The sequence below is a fragment of the Oncorhynchus keta genome, chromosome 22 (genome assembly GCF_023373465.1).
Source record: "Oncorhynchus keta strain PuntledgeMale-10-30-2019 chromosome 22, Oket_V2, whole genome shotgun sequence".
Lineage (NCBI taxonomy): Eukaryota > Metazoa > Chordata > Actinopteri > Salmoniformes > Salmonidae > Oncorhynchus > Oncorhynchus keta.
In genome coordinates, this window is record NC_068442.1 from 27,785,729 (window position 1) to 27,804,039 (window position 18,311).

At 45.0% G+C, this 18,311-nt stretch overlaps 2 protein-coding genes across 11 annotated transcripts in view; both read left to right on the plus strand.

Annotated features, from left to right (window-relative positions):
• The window catches only part of ripor1 (RHO family interacting cell polarization regulator 1), a 133,125-nt gene extending 131,384 nt beyond the window's left edge, over positions 1-1,741 (plus strand). For all 4 annotated transcript variants that reach the window (XM_052474970.1, XM_052474971.1, XM_052474969.1 and 1 more), the window contains one exon: positions 270-1,741. In XM_052474970.1, the coding sequence (XP_052330930.1) occupies positions 270-370 (101 nt within the window). In that variant the 3' untranslated portion in view covers positions 371-1,741. The remainder of the gene's footprint in view (positions 1-269) is intronic.
• A 383-nt stretch (positions 1,742-2,124) lies between these two features.
• Positions 2,125-9,265, plus strand: ctcf (CCCTC-binding factor (zinc finger protein)). 7 transcript variants are annotated; one of them, XM_035798643.2, is made up of 12 exons: positions 2,125-2,303; positions 3,626-3,716; positions 3,953-4,456; positions 4,606-4,960; positions 5,076-5,246; positions 5,335-5,589; positions 5,687-5,836; positions 5,996-6,156; positions 6,423-6,605; positions 6,714-6,852; positions 7,000-7,242; positions 7,340-9,265. In XM_035798643.2, exons 2-12 carry the CDS (start codon positions 3,693-3,695, stop codon positions 7,558-7,560), a joined length of 2,406 nt encoding a protein of 801 aa, XP_035654536.1. In that variant the 5' UTR covers positions 2,125-2,303; positions 3,626-3,692; the 3' UTR covers positions 7,561-9,265. The 7 variants fall into 7 exon arrangements, with proteins under 7 accessions (XP_035654536.1, XP_035654538.1, XP_035654537.1 ...); XM_035798641.2 differs by lacking the exon at positions 2,125-2,303 and adding an exon at positions 2,425-3,276; XM_052474973.1 differs by lacking the exon at positions 2,125-2,303 and adding an exon at positions 2,425-3,276 and having other exon boundaries at positions 7,343-9,265.
• Positions 9,266-18,311: the final 9,046 nt, after the last annotated feature.

Below are 18,311 nucleotides of genomic sequence, written 5' to 3' on the forward strand. Positions count from 1 at the left end.
GATTATGTATGTATTGTTTTAAAATGTTTTATTGCTTGGTATTGCTGCACTGTTGGAGCGAGAAACACCAGCATTTCACTGCACCTACAAATCTGTGTATGCAACCAATAAACTTTGATTTGATCAAGGGGTACAAGGGCAAAGAGGGTGGGTTTTCTGTGGGAGGGATCTAGTGAATGAGGGAATAATGGGATAAGATTTTTGTGGGGAAAGAGACGTGTGTGTGTGTGTGTGTGTGAGAGATTGACTTTCTCTGTGTTCCCGTCCAGGTGAGGAGGGGAAGTTGGCCCACAGACACGTTGAGATATCACTGCAGGAGGGAGTGCCACGCCTCTTCTCCCCTGGCAGCATGACCAGCACCGCCTTCTAATGCCACTAGAACGGAATACTGATACCGTCATGCCCATGTCAACACACTGTTACAGCCATTATGCCATACACACATTAAAATATACACTGTCAAACAGGGTGAAATATACCCAGATGCAAAGAGGATGCTGACTTTTGCACATGTACTCACTAACACTGGGATGACATCTACAGCTTGACGCGAAGTCAGTGAACTAAACTCGCATTTTACCAACCTGTGTGTAAATAAGTGATAACTACTCATGAAAACTGTGGAATTGTAGAAGTGATGAAGAGTGGTAGAAGTATTTTACTGCCTTACAGTATGTTTTGGTCTGGTGGTGTTGCCTTCTGAGTCATGTAATTATAGCTGGAATGATGAATGGATGGAAGGACACTGCAATCATTGTGTCAGATCATGACATGGATAGAACGAAGTGGAAAAGTGACATGATTACTTTTCTGGGGAAATGCACTTATTTGCTTAATTTGTGATGAAGCAGGTTGGCATTGGTCTGTGTGGAGAATGACTGAGTGTCTGGTAGGAGTACTGAAGTAAGTCATGGGGATGGAAGGGATTGGGTTGTTCCTCAGGAAATAATGGTGGTGAAACAGTTCCAAATTCTAGGACCACAGTCTGATGAGGAGCTTGTTGCCAAGCCAGTTGGGAAAGGATGCTTGAAGAAAGTTATTACAGTGCCATCATTCCATACTATCATTATATGCTTTGTGGAAATCTATATTCCCACTGGAAGTGTATATGTTATATAATTGTAGTGTAATTTGGTTGGCATTGTTGAGACAATTGGAGTAAATTCATATTTGGTATGAGTGCTGATGCCTCAAGTCACCATGCACTTCCTGAGACTCACGCCACTGGCGATATAACTGAAGATTATTTCTGCTGTATTGGTGGTGGAGTTCTTTTTTATTTTTTATTATTGAAAACTTAACTGTGCTGGACTGGACTTTGCCTTTTTGGAGCAGACAACTTCTCACTTAAACAGACAACCACACTGCTAGGACTGGCCACCTGCTGGCCATTATAGTGTGGAATCAGGGTGTGATGAGAACCTGCATTCACTGTATATTATTTACTTAGCAGATTCATCAGTTTTTTTATATAGGACTTCAAAATAACGATATACACTGAAGGAGCTTTTTAAGTTGTCTAAGTGCCTCAAGTTAGTGGTGAGATGAGACTACGAATGAAGAGATCCAGTGCTAATAGAAACACTGCAGCAAAGTCTATTTTCCATATGACTCAAATTGTGCAGCATTAAAATAAATGATTTTCTTTAGATTTTCTTTCTATAAAAGTATAGTCTGACATATCTTGCCTGGCAATAAATGTACATGAATTATTAATAAAAATGTGTTTGAGAATGTATAATTTCCCTATGTTAATTACGTTTGGCCATTGTAAGATAGACAGACCCATAGCTAATGATACTGTAGCCATGGCCTTTGGCACAGCAATGAGGGGCAGACACAAATTGTTCAAACTGATTACAGGTTTTCATTTTGGTACAACTACACTAGAGGCAGACACATTCAGATTGGGTTTATTATAGGCCTGTTAAATAAATATAGAGTACGACAGATTTTAACTTGACATTCATATGCAATACAATTAGATTTATGATAAATAACCTAAAATTATCTATTCATGACGGTGTACGGTATTTCAAAAGTAGCGCCCCACATGGCCAATCCCCATAATTCAATGTCTACACTGGTTTACACCCACCCTTTCGCCACCGCCCCCCTTCACTCTGCACAGGCGCACAAACTTCACAAGGCCGCCATTTTGTGCGGAGCCTTTTCTGAAAAAGCGGGAGAGGATTAAAACCCCCAGAGTAGAAGGGCGTAATTCTCAGCCATCTCGGTCAGATTGAAGAACATACTCTGGGCTTTCTGTCAAATTCAGCGAGGAAATAAAAGACGAAGAGCAGGTAAAGTAAGAGTACTTTCCAGAAAAGGGGGGAGCTTTGCAGGAGCTTTAATCGGCCTCTAGGTGTCACGATGGGGCTCCCGGTCCAGGCGGCAGACGGGGGGTGTTTGTCTCCCTCTATCGTTATTGAAAATTTAGCAAAAAACATTTATAACCCAGAAGTTCAACACAATTTTGCAGTAACGACTCTTTTTGGAGCTATATTAGTTTGCATTTCGGCAAGGATCGATCATTAAAGACTTCAACGTGTTGGTTTAGTTTTAAGGCCAGGCGTCCATTTTCTTTTTCTTCGTCTTTGTTTCCTGCCTTTTTACGGGGTCGAGATGGAAACTCGCGGTTGTGTATCAACTCAGCGCGCGCCAGATTGCCGCACAGAACAACGAATTTTCTAAATCGCACATGCATAATCTTGCTACAGTAACTATCATAGCTAGCTACATACAGTTAGCTAACTAGCTGTTCAACGCATAACTGGTTGGCTAGACCGCTAAGTTAGCTATGTAATGTCCCTTTCCACGCGATTAGCTAGTATTGTTAACGAACTATTAAAGCTATAAATGATCGAAACAACAGTAACAAAACTAAGTGTTTTCGCCCACAATGGCCTTCGCAAAAGCGAACGTTAGCAAATCCCTTCCATTGACCTAGCTAACTTAGATAATTAGCTAACCGTTAGTTTGATCTGTTACGTTATAGTTTAGCTAACTAATTATCATATATTAAAAGCTGGCAATTAAAACAAGGTCTAAGTCACGATGCAAAGACGATACCAAATTTTAGCAGGCGCCAGCATCTTACTAGCTAACGTTAGGTTACAGTAGCTAGCTAGCAACATAAACGTTAGGTAGACAAATTGGCTTCTAGCGCATGCCGAATTCAAACAATTAAGATGCATAACCAGCAAATGACCACGATAGCCATTTTCACTAGCGTTTCCAGTAAAACTACGTCCCCCTTCGCCCTACATTCAATGAGTACGTAGTCTAGATGTTTGTTTAACGAAATGTCTTCTCCAAGCTTACTGCAGTTCATTTTCCACCCAGTGTCCGTTGTCTGTTTCAAAGCCTACCTTGAGCTACAACGACACTAGCTAGATAGAATTGATCAAAACAGGGTAGAGCTCCCTCTACAACCCAGCTGGTAGCGGTACATAAACATGACTAGTTGACGTTAGTGTACATGAAGTCATATAGCTAGCTATCAAAATTGCGGCCCGCAATTGCACCCTTCGCAGAATGGCCCAACTCGCTACGAATGTGTCTGTGCTTTCAATTCATGCAGTAGGTTTATGTAGAAATGTCAACTTGTTTGTCTTCCCTACAGGTTCAGTGTCAGGTAACAGTCAGGGGAGTTGAGTCAGAAATTGAGGAAGCCAAGCAGGTCTAGAAAGATGAAGTATTCCTTTCTGGTGCAGGTAACAATTTAGGAAGCTGAGGAAGTTGCATCAACTTTGTCTGAGATCTTGAGTGAGCTGAACAGTATTCCATTTTCTGTCTGTTAAGCCTAGCTAAGTTGATCATATGTCCAGGTACTGAAAAGGGATTTAAATTCCCTGCAAATTGAAAAAACAGTTTCAACATTTATGAATAAATGGTTATGAGTTCACATTGCTAGATTGTGTGCTGATTGGTTTTGGGTTGGCTCTCTCAGGTATTACCGATGGACGGCGGACCAACCGATGCTGTGGTTGAGGCCAAGGACAGCATCACCTATGAGGGGGAGGAGGTGGTGGCAGACTTGCTCCAGCAAGCAGCAGAGGGGGTAATGGACCAGCAGCCTGTGGGAGAGGGGGACCTGGATCCCCAGGAGCTGGTGGATGGAGTCAATGTGGAGATGATGGTAATGGATTCCCTGGACCCTGCCCTGCTGCAGATGAAGACTGAGGTGATGGACGCCCCTGTGATCACAGCCCACGAGGCCACGGTCACCACAGTGGATGAGACCCAGATCATTACTCTGCAGGTTGTCAATTTGGAGGAGCAGCAGCTTCAGGGCCTTGGGGAGCTACAGCTGGTCCAGGTGCCTGTCTCTGCTGTGCCTGTAACGCAGGCCACTGTAGAGGAGCTACAGGGCACCTTTGTGGACGCCACGGCCATGCCCAAAGATGGAAACCCTATGATCTGCCACACCCTGCCCCTGCCAGAGGGCTTCCAGGTAAGAACTGCACTTCAAGACTATATATTACATCATTCAGAGCTAATGGAAGCATCTTTTCTCAGAGGTTTATATCAGCGGTTTGTGCTACTGGTACATATCTAGATATACTACTTCTAAAGAAACTTAAAACACTACTCCTTCTTCAGGTGGTGAAGGTGGGTGCGAATGGTGAGGTGGAGACGGTGGAGCAGGATGAGCTCCAGCACCAGGAGGAGCAGCAGGTCCAGCCTGAGGAGGAGGAGGAGGAGCTGCACTGCGAGACCCAGCCTGACGACCCACAGTGGACCACAGACCCAGACTACCAACCCCCGGCCAAGAAGACTGCCAAGAAAGCAAAGAAGAGCAAGCTGCGATACAACACTGAGGGGGACAAAGACAACATGGACGTGTCTGTCTATGACTTTGAGGAGGAGCAGCAGGAGGGGATGCTCTCTGAGGTCAACGCAGAGAAGGTGGTGGGCAACATGAAGCCCCCCAAACCCACCAAGATCAAGAAGAAGGGTGAGATTACTAGCACCACTGTTGCTGTGTCCTTTGTTTATAGTGAATGTTGTAACTCAAGTTGTGGTGCTGTTTGCCTCTGCAAGTGCTGACTCTAGGCATTTGTATGCTCCAGGTGTGAAGAAAACATTCCAGTGTGAGCTGTGTAGCTACACCTGTCCCCGCCGCTCCAACCTGGACCGACACATGAAGAGCCACACGGACGAGAGGCCACACAAGTGCCATCTGTGTGGAAGGGCCTTCAGGACTGTTACCCTGCTGAGGAACCACCTCAACACACACACAGGTATGGTGTCATCAGTCACATTAAAGGACAGTCCTAAATTGTTAGTCCTGTCCATGTTGGATACAGTTTTATCGGTCTCTGTCTACAGGTACCAGACCACACAAGTGTCAAGATTGTGACATGGCCTTTGTGACCAGCGGAGAGCTGGTCCGACATCGTCGCTACAAGCACACTCATGAGAAACCCTTCAAGTGCTCCATGTGTGACTATGCCAGTGTAGAGGTGAGCAAGCTAAAGCGGCACATCCGTTCCCACACTGGGGAGCGTCCGTTCCAGTGCAGTCTGTGCAGCTACGCCAGCAGAGACACCTACAAGCTGAAGAGACACATGAGGACACACTCAGGTGAGGCACAGCCACAAGGATACTGTGTAAACTCAATTATTGATTGGCCTGATTGTTGTGAACTTGTCCACTAGTGTTTTCCTTTTTTGTTTTCCAGGAGAGAAGCCGTATGAGTGCTATATTTGCCACGCCCGTTTCACCCAGAGTGGAACCATGAAGATGCACATCCTGCAGAAGCACACAGAGAACGTGGCCAAGTTCCACTGCCCCCACTGTGACACAGTCATCGCCCGCAAGAGTGACCTGGGTTAGATACCTAGACGTTGACTTGGCCTGATCATCCCAATATGATGACAGCATGATTTGGACATCTCCACCGTAAACTTCATCGTGCTTGAACTTGCCTAATGTGTATACAGATGACATCTCTCAATAAGCTGGTTTTAACACCCCCTCTCTCCTCCAGGAGTCCATCTGCGTAAGCAGCACTCGTTCATTGAGCAGGGACGGAAATGCCGTTACTGTGATGCTGTGTTCCACGAGCGCTATGCTCTCATTCAGCACCAGAAGTCCCACAAGAATGAGAAACGCTTCAAGTGTGACCAATGTGACTACTGCTGCAGACAAGTAAGAGGGCCTGCTGTCTGTAACCTGTTGTCTCTAACCTTGGATGATTGATGGATCTAGATGGGAGTAAATGCATAGTGTGTGTGATGCTATGGTGATGGAGTTAGCTCCTTTTGTCAGTAAATATCCAATCAAGGCCAATGGCAGTAAGGCAAGAGTTTATCGAAACTGGTTCAATGCTGGTTGTTTTGAGATGGAGCTGGTAAAATTCCCAGCAGTTTCTCTGTCCTTATGTGTGTGTTTCTTGCTGTCTTTACATTGACTAGGAGCGTCACATGCTGATGCACAGGCGCACGCACACAGGAGAGAAGCCGTACGCCTGTAGCCAGTGTGAGAAGACCTTCCGTCAGAAGCAGCTCCTGGACATGCACTTCCGGCGCTACCATGACCCCAACTTTGTGCCTACTGCCTTTGTGTGCACCAAGTGTGGCAAGACCTTCACCCGCAGGGTATGGACACTTACTCAAACACAAATCAACTGAGTGGAAGAATACAGCCATGTTTTGGACATAGCCCTTCATTTAATTTGTTTAAATATTTTGTGTTCCTCTCCTTAGAACACCATGGCCAGACATGCAGAGAACTGTAATGGGGATCCTACTGAAGGAGAGAACGGAACCCCACCCAAGAGAGGACGGGGTGGGAGGAAGAGGAAGATGCGCTCAAGGAAGGATGATGATGATGACGACGATAGTGGTGAGGCCTGTTTTACAGAAACCTATCTATTTGTAGTGTCCTATTGACTTTGCTATAATGAGCTCTTTCAGTCCAAACCTCTATTTGCTATTTCTCGTTGAATGTAATGAGATCAGTGTTACTCTTTTTAACTGTTCCCTTTTCCAGAGGACAATGCTGATCCTGAGCTGGATGACATTGATGAAGAGGATGAGGATGCCGAAGAAGCACTGCTGGAGGAAGAGGAGGAGGAGGAGATGGAGTTGGAGCAGGCTCCACCCACCAAGCCTATTCCCGCCCCTGTGGAGCCGCCCGTCAAGAGGAAACGGGGTAGACCCCCCAAGAATGCGCCCAAACCTGCCTCACCTGCCAAAGCTAGCAAGGCTGCCCCTAAGGGCAAGGCTGCTGCAGGTGAGTTACACCTCGCTGGTCCTATGTCATGGAATGTCTAAATAAATGCCCATTTAATGCTGCGTTATAATGCCTGATGTTACCTCTGTCTCCTCAGCAGCAGCCATCATCCAGGTGGAGGATGAGAATACAGGTGTCATAGAGAACATCATAGTGAAGAATGAGCCAGAGGCTGAGCAGGCTGCCATAGAGGTGGTGGTGGAGCAGCAGTCGGAGGAGGCAGAGGCAGGGGTGGAGATAGTGGAGCTGCCTGTAGCAGAGGCTACCCCCAACGGAGATCTCACCCCTGAGATGATCCTCAGCATGATGGACCGGTGATCGAGCCCAGACAGCTCAAAGACGTCCCCTTGTCCACCCTCTTCATACAATCTGCCATATTACGAACCACTCCGCTTTACACTTTATTTTTATCATTTGTTTTTAACATCTGTTTCTTTTCACTCAAACCCGCATCCTTCCATGCATTCACAGTAACAGTTAAAGTTGCTTTGGCCTGTAGAAATGTAGATTTGGTGAAGTAATGGCTCCGTTCTCTACTGTAATCTATTGGTGCATGGAGGGGGGTGGTAGCTGCGGTTTGACACATGGTGGACATTGGGACTTAATGCAGTGGTCAGTTACACCCCCAATCTAACAACTATTTTCGTAACCTGTTTGTGACCTTGACATGGCAACAGTGAGTGCCAAGTGAGCCTTGTAATCTAGAACCTTATATCTGCTGTAGACTAAAATGAACTTTAGCTCGGCATGTTGATAGGAATGGCTTTCTTTTAAAAAATACTTTTATTTACTGCATATTCCATATGACTTATTATTATACTTGTCACAGATTCTGAAGTTTGTAGAGGCTTCGATCAACATCAGACCAGGGACAATGAAATCGTCCCTCCACAAAGTTTAAGGCTGCGGTTGATATGTTTGTACAAAAGGTAGTCTGGGCTCGTTTTGCTTGTAAATACTTTTTATTTTAGTTTTATTACCAGCATTTGAATCTTTTTCTAGTGATTTAAAGCCCTTTAATGCTGGAGGAAAGGAAGTCAACCATAGGTGTTGGGAACACAGGCTGTATATGGCTTTCTTATCTCTAATGTGGGAGGCTTTGCCTACTTTAAGAATCATGTTGGCTATATGACCTTCCATTTTTTGAGCTTTTTAGCCTGAATATTTGTAGTGCATTTATGGGAGGTACATTACTCACTCTTATCCCACTGTTCATCCCAAACCACAATCACTAATGCTCTAGTTTTTGAAAGATGACCTTGTTTTGCATTTCAAGATGAGGTAAAGAGTGATGTAAAATGCATTCATATTCTTAAAAGCTTTAGTAAAGATCTGTGAAATTGTTGAGCAGGGGTATTCAATTCTTCCACTATGAGGTCCAGAGCCTGCTGGTTTTCTGTTGTACCTGATAATGAATTGCACCCACCTGGTGTCCCAGGTCTAAATCAGTCCCTGATTTTAGAGTGGACCAACAAATCAGTGATACTGGCTCCGGGGTTCAGAGTTGAATTTGACGGCTGTAGAAGGTGTCCAATTGGACTAGTTTCAGGTCTTAGCTGTAAATTAAATATGATTGGGGCTTTGGTAATCTTGTGAAGCAGAATGTTTCTCCCGGTTCACTGTTAATTTCTCAGACCATTTTGTCATAACTGCATAGTTTTATTGTGGGATGTGTACAGGAGAGCCTTGAGAAATTCTGATAATGATGTTCAAAAAGGGGAGGAGAGAACTGAGGGAAGGATATTTTGTATAAAGTTTGTTACTTGTTTAAGATGACTATTTACTTTCTTTCACAGAACATTTTTAATGCTGATACAACCTGACTTTTCCTCCTATATATAATTGCGTTTAAATTGCTTTTTGTCAAGCGCTTCAATTCTGGGTTGATAATTTTTGTACCTGGCTGTACTGTGTGAATTTAGCAACAATTTGAAAACCAACATAAATACATGTGTTATGGCTGGGTTGGGCTGAGAGGGCATGTATGAGGAATGTACAGCTAATAAAAAGATATTGGCCTACAGTGTTTTTGTTGAAATGTTTATCTTGACATTAATAATATATGCCATTTAGCAGACGCTTTTATCCAAAGCGACTTACAGTCATGTGTGCATACATTCTACGTATGGGTGGTCCCGGGAATCGAACCCACTACCCTGGCGTAACAAGCGCCATGCTCTACCAACTGTGCTACAGAAGGACAATATCTTGTCTCTGAGCTTGAAGCTTGCTGCTGGTTCATTTGTGTGACTGACAGGTTTGCAAACCCTGCTACATGGCATTGGCTGGGGCTTGTTTATCTTTGTGCATTTGTTTGTTGTTGACCACAGAGGCTACTATATGAGCTGTGTGTTAGTGTGCAGAAGAGCAGCAGCTGGTTATCTGGAACCTGGTGTGTTAGCCTATTTTATGGCTGGAACAAAGTGCTTCAGAAGGGTCTCCAGGCAGAGGGTTGTTCACCTGTATTTAAGCAGGTTACTGTTTTCTGTCATAAATCTTGTTCTGGGGCCCCTTGGGTGCGTGCTTAGTCCCCCTCGTACTCCCTGTTCAAACACGACTCCCAACACCATTACGTTTTCTGATGACAACAGTGTTAGGCCCGATCACCGACGATGAGACGGCAGCCTATAGGGAGACCTGTCAGTGTGGTACCATGACAACAACCTCTCAATGTGAGCAGGACAGGAGCTGATCGTGGACTACAGGAAAAGGTGGGCCGAACAGGCCCCCATTAACATTGACAGGCCTGTAGTAGAGCAGGTCGAGAGTTTCCAGTTCCTTGGTGTCCACATCACCAACAAACTATCATGGTCCAAACACACCAAGACAGTCTTGAAGAGGGCATGACAACACCTTTCCCCCTCAGGTGACAAAATATTTGGTATGTGTCTCCAGATCCTCAAAGTTCTACAACTGCACCATCGAGAGCATCCTGACAGGTTGCATCACCTCCTGGTATGGCAACTGCTCGGCATCTGACTGTAAGGCGCTGCAGAGGGTAGTGCGTACGGCCCAGTACATTACTGGGGCCGAGCTTCCTACCATCCAGAACCTCTACTAGGTGGTCAGAGGAAGGTCCAAAGAATTATAAAAGACTCCAGTCACCCATGTCAGACTGTTCTCTCTGCTACCGCAGGGCAAGTGGTACCGGAGCGCCTACCCCTAAGCATTAAGATTGCTGAACAATGAATCAAGTGGCCACCCGCACTATTTACATTGCCACCCCACCCCCCTTTGTTTTTACACTGCAGCTACTCGCTGTTTATCTGCATAGTCACTTTACCCCTACCTGCATAGCCTCGTTATTGTTTACTATTGTTGACTATTTTTACTCAAGTAAATGTTTTCTTAACTCTTTCTTGAACGGCATTGTTGGTTAAGAGCTTCTATGTAAACATTTCATGGTAAGACACCTGTTGTATACGGAGCATCAAATTTGTTTTGATTTTCAGAGTGGTCACTAGCTGGCACAGCCAAAAATTCATACAATCTGATTTTAAACCTAACCATAACCACACTCTTAACTTTAAATTAAGACCAAAAAGCAACAACAAATCCATGAATTTGTACATTATAGCCCATTTTGACTTTGCAGCTGGCCTATCTAAGCGGGACATCGCTCAGTTCTCCCTCCAGGACAAGACTCATGACAAACGTCAACCTGCCGAAATGTACAGTGACTTCAAGCCCCTTTACTTTTTTCACATTTTGTTATTACAAAGTAGGATAAAAATGGATTGAATTATTTTTTCAGCAATCTACACAAAATACTCTGTCAAGGTGGAAGAATGTTTTTAAATTTTTATGAAAAATACAACTAATATGTCTTAATTAGATAATTATTCAACTCCCTGACTGATATGTGATATGTGATATGTTAGAATCACCTTTGGCAGTGATCTCTGAGCGCTTTTAACACCTGAATTATACAATACTTGCCCATTAATATTTGATTTTTGTTACTCTTCAAGCTCTGTCAAGTTAGTTTTTGATCATTGTATGACAGCTATTTTCAAGTCTTGCCATATATTTTTAAGCCGATTTAAGTCAAAACTGTAACAAGGCCACTCAGGAACATTAAATGGGCTGATATAAATACTATGTATGCCAGTGTCTCTTGGCTAAGAGTTGAGGAGAGACTGACTGCATCACTTCTTTTTATAAGAAACAATGTGTTGAAAATCCCAAATGGTTTGCATAGTCAACTTACACACAACTCTGACACACACACTTACCCCACCAGACATGCCACCAGGGGTCTTTTCACAGTCCCCAAATCCAGAACAAATTAGAGAAAGTGTACAGTATTATATAGAGCCATTATTGCATGGGACCTACATTCCATCTCATATTTCTCAAAAGAACAGCAAACCTAGTTTAATAAACAGATTAAACAACACCTCATGCCACAACACCTCTCCCTTATTTGACCTAGTTTGTGTGTATGTATTGCTATGTAGGCTACATGTGCCTTTTACAATTGATTTAGTTCTGTCCTTAAGATGTTCTTGTCTATTAATGTGCTGTATTAGGTAATGTTTCATGTTTTATGTGGACCCCAGGAAGAGTAGCTGCTGCTTTCGCAACAGCTAATGGAGATCCTAATAAAATACCAACTGTTGTCTTGGTAAGCAACTCCAATGTGTATTTGGCCTGATGTTTTAGGTAATTGTCCTGGTGAAAGGTGCATTTGTCTCCCAGTGTCTGTTGGAAAGCAGACTGGACCAAGTTTTCCTCTAGGATTTTGCCTGTGCTTAGCTCTATTCCATTTATTTTTATCCTAAAAAACTCCCTAGTCTTTGCCGCTGACAAGTCTACCCATAACATGATGCAGCCACCACCATGCTTGAAAATTTGAAGAGTGGTACTCAGTGATGTGTTGTGTTGGATTCGCCCCAAACACTGTATTCGGGACAAAATGTACATTTCTTTGACACATTTTTTTGTAGTATTACTTAAGTGCCTTGTTGCAAACAGGATTTAATACATTTTAAATTCAGGCTGTAACAAGACAAAATGTGTAAAAAGGGGGTGTGAATACTGTATCTGTTTGCAATGTGGCTTAAGTTACCAGGTTCCACCTGCAAGTGGAGCTCTTGAGCTGATTCTAGCACAAATTGACAGCTGGCAGTCTGAGCTGCTCTCTCTCTCTCTCTTTCTCTCTGTCTCAATTCAATTGCAATTGAAGGGGCTTTATTGGCATGGGAAACATGTTTAAACAATACAAAATGAATAGTAAATATTACACTCATGTAACAGGGTTATATTGGTGATTCCCCTTGCCACTTTATTGTTAAGCCAATGGGTTTTTGGTTTGAGTTTGTCTTGCCTTCACCTACTCAACATGGCATCTTATTGGCTGGTTTGCGTAGCTTGCTTACGAGGGGGGATGTTCCAGTTAGAATCGTCCCAGTGAACAAGCACCAAACCAGCGGTAAGTTGTTGGTTGCAAAGCACCGTACGTCAAAAGTGATTTTATGCTCTCAAGTGATTATTTAAATGTACAATTTATATCAAATAGTTTGTAAATGTTATTCAAACATCACACATAAGATGCAGGGGTTTTTGGAGAATATTTGTTGTGCATTTTGTTGTAGAGAATTCACGCCAGTATTAGCTAGCAACTTACTGTGTCTGGTGGGGGGGGTTCATATATTTTGTACAGTGCGTGAGTGCAGAGTTGGATGGTGAGACGGGCATTGCATGACGTGCAATCTTGTGTCGTTCTTATCAGGTACATTGTTAAAGATATTATATTGTAATTGTATTATTTTGGTAACTGCCCAGTGAACAAGCACCAAACCAGCGTGCGTGAGTGCAGAGTTGGATGGTGAGACGGGCATTGCATGACGTGCAATCTTGTGTCGTTCTTATCAGAATAAAGCTACATGATTGGTGCTACATATTGGAGTTCCGTGTCGATTACTGATGTACACAACGCCAGAAGAGTACTGTTACAGTGGTGCCGTGACTGTTCTTCTGGATCGGATCATCCTTCGTTGGATTTCCATCCCAGAACTTCGCCGTGGTTGCTGTTGAAGAATCAGATAAGACGTTGCTGGTGCAGTTTGGCGATATCGCATTTCGCCACAAGATGGCGCCACTAGAACGTTTTATTATTGCAATTGATAATTTCACTCTCTGAGGCTCTTCACAGACAAAGGATAACTTTTGTGTTACTTGTTTATTTGCAATTCTGATGTATATCTGATATAAGTAGGGTGAGTTTTACCAGTGTACTAGATATAGGTGAGATTTAGGTGATATATTTATACATGTTTTGCTGTTTATATTTTCATTAGGGTGTTGATTTCCCATTGTTAAAATGGAAGGTGTTGGGAGAGGTAGGGGTTTCCTGTCATTTAATCTGTCACCATCTGTGGGTAGGGGTTCAGCCAAAATTCCAGTTGCTTCTACACCTATGCCCAAACTGGAGGGTTTTGATGATAGTTTATCCATGGACACGCCCAAGGATGTGTATGAAAGAGGTTTGCCAAATACAGGGAGTGGGGAGGTCTCCATGGATTTCATAGCAGACATAGTACAGCAGATTGGTCATTCCATTGGGGGAGAACATTGCCTCCTGTTTGGAGTCAAAGGCAATTGCTGGACATGTTGGGGACAATGTTATGGGGAGTGTATGCAGCTCGAGGGGTATGGATGTGTCAGGCCTGAACCTGGTATTGAAGTCTGATATCAGGGAACCGGTGTATTTTCGGGGGATGGCTCTGAAAAGTGCACAGTGCATGAGTGGGAGGATATGGTAATGGTTTACATGCGTAAGAGGGGCGTGTCTGTGATGGACCAAGCAGTTGAGGTTATGGGCAGGCTTATGGGAAGGGCCCGCGATGTTGTTAAAGTTGGCATACGCAGCAATCCCTCCATTGATTTATCTAAAGGCCCGAGTCCCATCTTTGACATACTGAAACAACATTTTAGTGACGCTGTTTTTTCAAGCATGCCCCTTGCTGACTTTTATGCCACATTACCTCTGACTGATGAACAACCATTTGAATATTGGCTCAGACTGAACAGGGCTATGGAGGTTGCAGAAGATTGTCTAAAGAGACAGAAAAAAGTGTTGAAGACCCATCTCGTGAGCTCACAGTCATGTTTATCAGACATTGCCCTAATGCTGAACTGTCCCTTATCTTTAAGTGCAAGCCATTACAGCAATGGACTGCTGCAGATGTTCATGAGAGGGTGGATGAATACAGGAGGGAGCGGAGGTACTCTCACTTATCTAAGGTGACCCCAGCCATCGCAACAATGAAGCAGGAAGTTGGTGCTGTCATGCCGATCACCATGCCTGCTGTGAGGTCCCACATGGAAGTACCCAATACGTTGCCTTACCCAGCCCAGCCTATTCAGGGCTCAGCTGAGCCCATGGAACGTATCCTTGCCATGCTGGAGCGTGTGCTGGAGCAGAGGCCACAACAGTCTGACCATAAGTTCCAAAAAGGGAATAGGAGCAAAGTGAAGTCTAATGGGCCATGTAACGTGTGCGGGGATGCTGGACATGATACTTACTTTCACTGCAGGACCAATCACCTCTGCTTTCTTTGTCATGTAGCTGGCCACGCACGCTCTCAGTGCCCCAAGGCCGCAGCTCTGAGCACAGCTAGTGGAGTCCCTACAGTAATCACTGCTCAGCTTCCGGAAAACTAGTAGGCCTGCATGTAGAAGGGGAGAGTGTTGGGCCTTTTGTAGAGTCCCCATCAGTGAGAGCTGTTGATTTGGAGTCTGTATATAAAAGTGTTTGTGACGAAATGGAGACTGAGAAGAGTATCATAATGCAGAACACACAGAGACTTTCCCCATATGATGATTTATTCTATGCCAAGGTGTTAATAGGAGGAGAAGTGGAAGTGAGAGCTATGCTTGACAGTGGGTCCATGGCTTGTACCTTGAGCTCTAGGGTCTTACCTGAACTGTTGCATGCAGGAGTGTTGAAAAGTCCATCATTGAGTCCTACAGAGGTAGTCTTGGTTGGTTGTGGTGGGTTGAAGACGAGGCCTTTGGGAGTATGTGAGCTGGAGATGGAGGTGTACGGATGTAGAGTCGCTGTGCCTACACTGGTGGTTGAAGGCCAGAGTGATGACCTCATCTTGGGCAGCAATCTCCTAAAGCACTTGATTCGCCACCTGAAGACGGATGGAGATCTCTGGAAGAGGGTTTACACTCCTGTGTGTGACGGGGGTGAGGAGAGCAAGCTAATCGAGATGATGGCTAATGTGGAGAGATGGAGAGACAGTGAAGTACCTGACAAAGTTGGAACTGTGAGACTAAAAGGGGCTGTGACTCTAGAGCCTATGCAGGAGCACTTAGTCTGGGGCAGACTACGAAACACTCAGAATCTATCAGCTGGCAGTGCTGTTGTCATTGAGCCCAGCAGTTCAAGGTCAACACCAAGGTCAATACTGGTAGGGAGGACAGTAGCTCTATTGCGGGGGATGGGTGGCTCCCTGTTAGAGTGATAAACCCTTCTCAGAAGACAGTGACATTGAGACGAAACGCCACTCTAGCCGATGTCTTTCCTTGCATGGCTCTAGAGGACTTTGACTGTTCGGGTGTGAATGATGGTTCATCAGCAGCTTTACAGCAGCAAGTGCAGAGAACGGCTGATATACTCACTGACTGCCAAGATGACTTGACACTGACTGACGGTTCCAGCCAACTTCACGATACTGACGGACCTGACAGTTCAAGCGAGCCTGAGGTCTTACGTGACTTAGGTTTGACTGATATTGATGTCTCCTCCTGTCAAGCGTCTCCTGCTGGTAAGAAGAAACTCACCCAGCTCATAGCTGAGTACCAGTCTATCTTTTCCAGGCACAAGTTGGATTGTGGAAAAGCTTCCGGATGTCTTCACCGCATTCAACTGAGTGATGAGAAACCCTTTCGGATGCCCTACCGACGCCTTTCACCAAATAATTATGAGAAGCTCAAACAAGCATTGAATGAGATGGAAGAACGTGATATCATAAGGAAGTCTAGTAGTGAGTTCGCCTCTCCCCTTGTCCTTGTATGGAAGAAGTCTGGAGACCTGAGACTCTGTACTGATTTTCGTTTGCTCAATGCTCGCACCATCAAAGACGCCCACCCACTCCCTCACCAGGCTGACGCGCTGGCTGCGTTAGGTGGAAATGCCTTTTTCTCGACAATGGACCTTACCTCTGGCTACTACAATGTGGAAGTGCATGAGGATGACCGGAGATTCACAGCTTTTACGTCCCCATTTGGATTGTACGAATACAATCGATTGCCACAGGGGTTATGTAATAGTCCGGCAACCTTCATGAGGATGATGCTAAACATCTTTGGGGATCAGAACTTTCTTAGCCTGCTGTGTTACCTTGACGATGTCTTGGTCTATGCGCCCACTGAAGATCTGGCTATACAGCGCCTGGAAATGGTTTTTGAGCGTCTCAAGGCTCACAACCTGAAGTTGGCGCCAAAAAAGTGTAACTTTCTGCAGAGGTCTGTGAAGTTTCTGGGGCATATCATTAGTGCGGATGGTGTAGCTACAGACCCTGAGAAGGTGAGGGCCATTACAGGAGTAACAGAAGCTGATCTGATGAAAGATGGCACTGACATTCCATCTCAGAAGAAATTGAGGTCATTCCTTGGGATGGTGGTGTATTATCAACAGTTCATTGAGGGTTGCTCGACCATTGCAAAGCCTCTCTTTGGATTGACTACTGGACACAAGGCTCCACGCTGGAAAAAGAAGCGAAGCTCACCTGTCAGGAAGTTGACGGCTGCCGACTGGACAACAGAATGCAGACAGGCCTTATTCCAGCTAAAGCAAGCCTTGCTGGACCAGGTTTTGTTGGCCCATCCCAACTTTGAAAAACCCTTTCTACTCTCGGTGGATGCATCCAGCAATGGCTTAGGTGCTGTGCTATCTCAGGTGCAAGAACCGGGAGCTACAGCGAGACCTATAGCCTTCGCGAGCAAGTCCCTCAGTTATGCACAGTCAAGGTATCCTGCGCACAGGCTCGAGTTCTTTGCCATGAAATGGGCTATCTGTGACAAGTTCCACCACTGGCTACGGGGACAGCAGTTCACGGTATGGACGGATAATAATCCCTTGACATACATTCTGACCAAAGCAAAACTTGATGCTTGTGAACAGAGGTGGGTCGCCAAGCTGGCACCGTACGAGTTTGACATTAAATACATCCCTGGAAAAATGAATGTTGTTGCAGATGCTTTGAGCAGAGAGCCCTTCGTACGACCCAGTGCACTCCATCGCCTGACAAGGGTCCCGTACGAGACCTTACTAGCTGAAGCCGACGCTGTGCGCACAGACAGAGTGCAAGATGTGTTTCGCTGGTCCAGCCACCCCTTTGACAAAGCCTCTGACTCCAACGAAGTGGTCATTAGCTGTCAGGCTACTGTTGACCCCCCATCTGGTGCTTTATCAAGACATGAAGTTGCAGCTGTTCTTCATTCACATAGGTGCTGGGTGGGTGAAGTGGGCTCACATGCACTGCTGTTGCCACAGCTCCCACAGGCTGTTATGCCATCAGAGCAGACCAATGTCGATGTTCTGCCACACGACCTACTGATGAGTAAGCAGCGTGATGACAACGTGATCAGCAAAGTCATCTTCTTTGTTGAGAGGGGGAGAAGACCATCCCGGAGAGAGCGTGCCCATGAGAGTGTTGAGGTTTTGGGTCTTCTCAGAAGTTGGGACAAGTTGACCATGAAGATGGGTGTACTGTATCGTGTTTCAAAGAATGTGGTTACAAAGAGGAAAATGTATCTGTATGTGGTTCCAGCCTCCATGAAAGCAATGGTGTTGAAGGGTGTCCATGATGAAGCTGGCCACCAGGGCCAACAGAGAACAGTCTACCTGACAAGACAGAGGTTCTTCTGGCATGGCCTGGAGAGGGAGGTAAAAGCCTATGTGAAGTGCTGCAGGAGATGCGTGGTGAGCAAGACTCCTGATCCGGAAGCAAGAGCTCCTCTTGAGAGCATAATAACAACTGAGCCTCTTGAACTAGTGTGCATAGACTTCTGGTCTGCAGAAGATTCTTCAAACAAATCCTTGGATGTGCTCG

Coding starts and splice junctions, on each gene's coding strand:
- ctcf (XM_035798643.2), top strand. CDS start 3,693: ATGAAGTATTCCTTTCTGGTGCAG. Junction 5,247..5,334: donor CCACCTCAACACACACACAG/GTATGGTGTCAT, acceptor CTCTGTCTACAG/GTACCAGACCACACAAGTGT. Junction 6,606..6,713: donor GCAAGACCTTCACCCGCAGG/GTATGGACACTT, acceptor TCCTCTCCTTAG/AACACCATGGCCAGACATGC.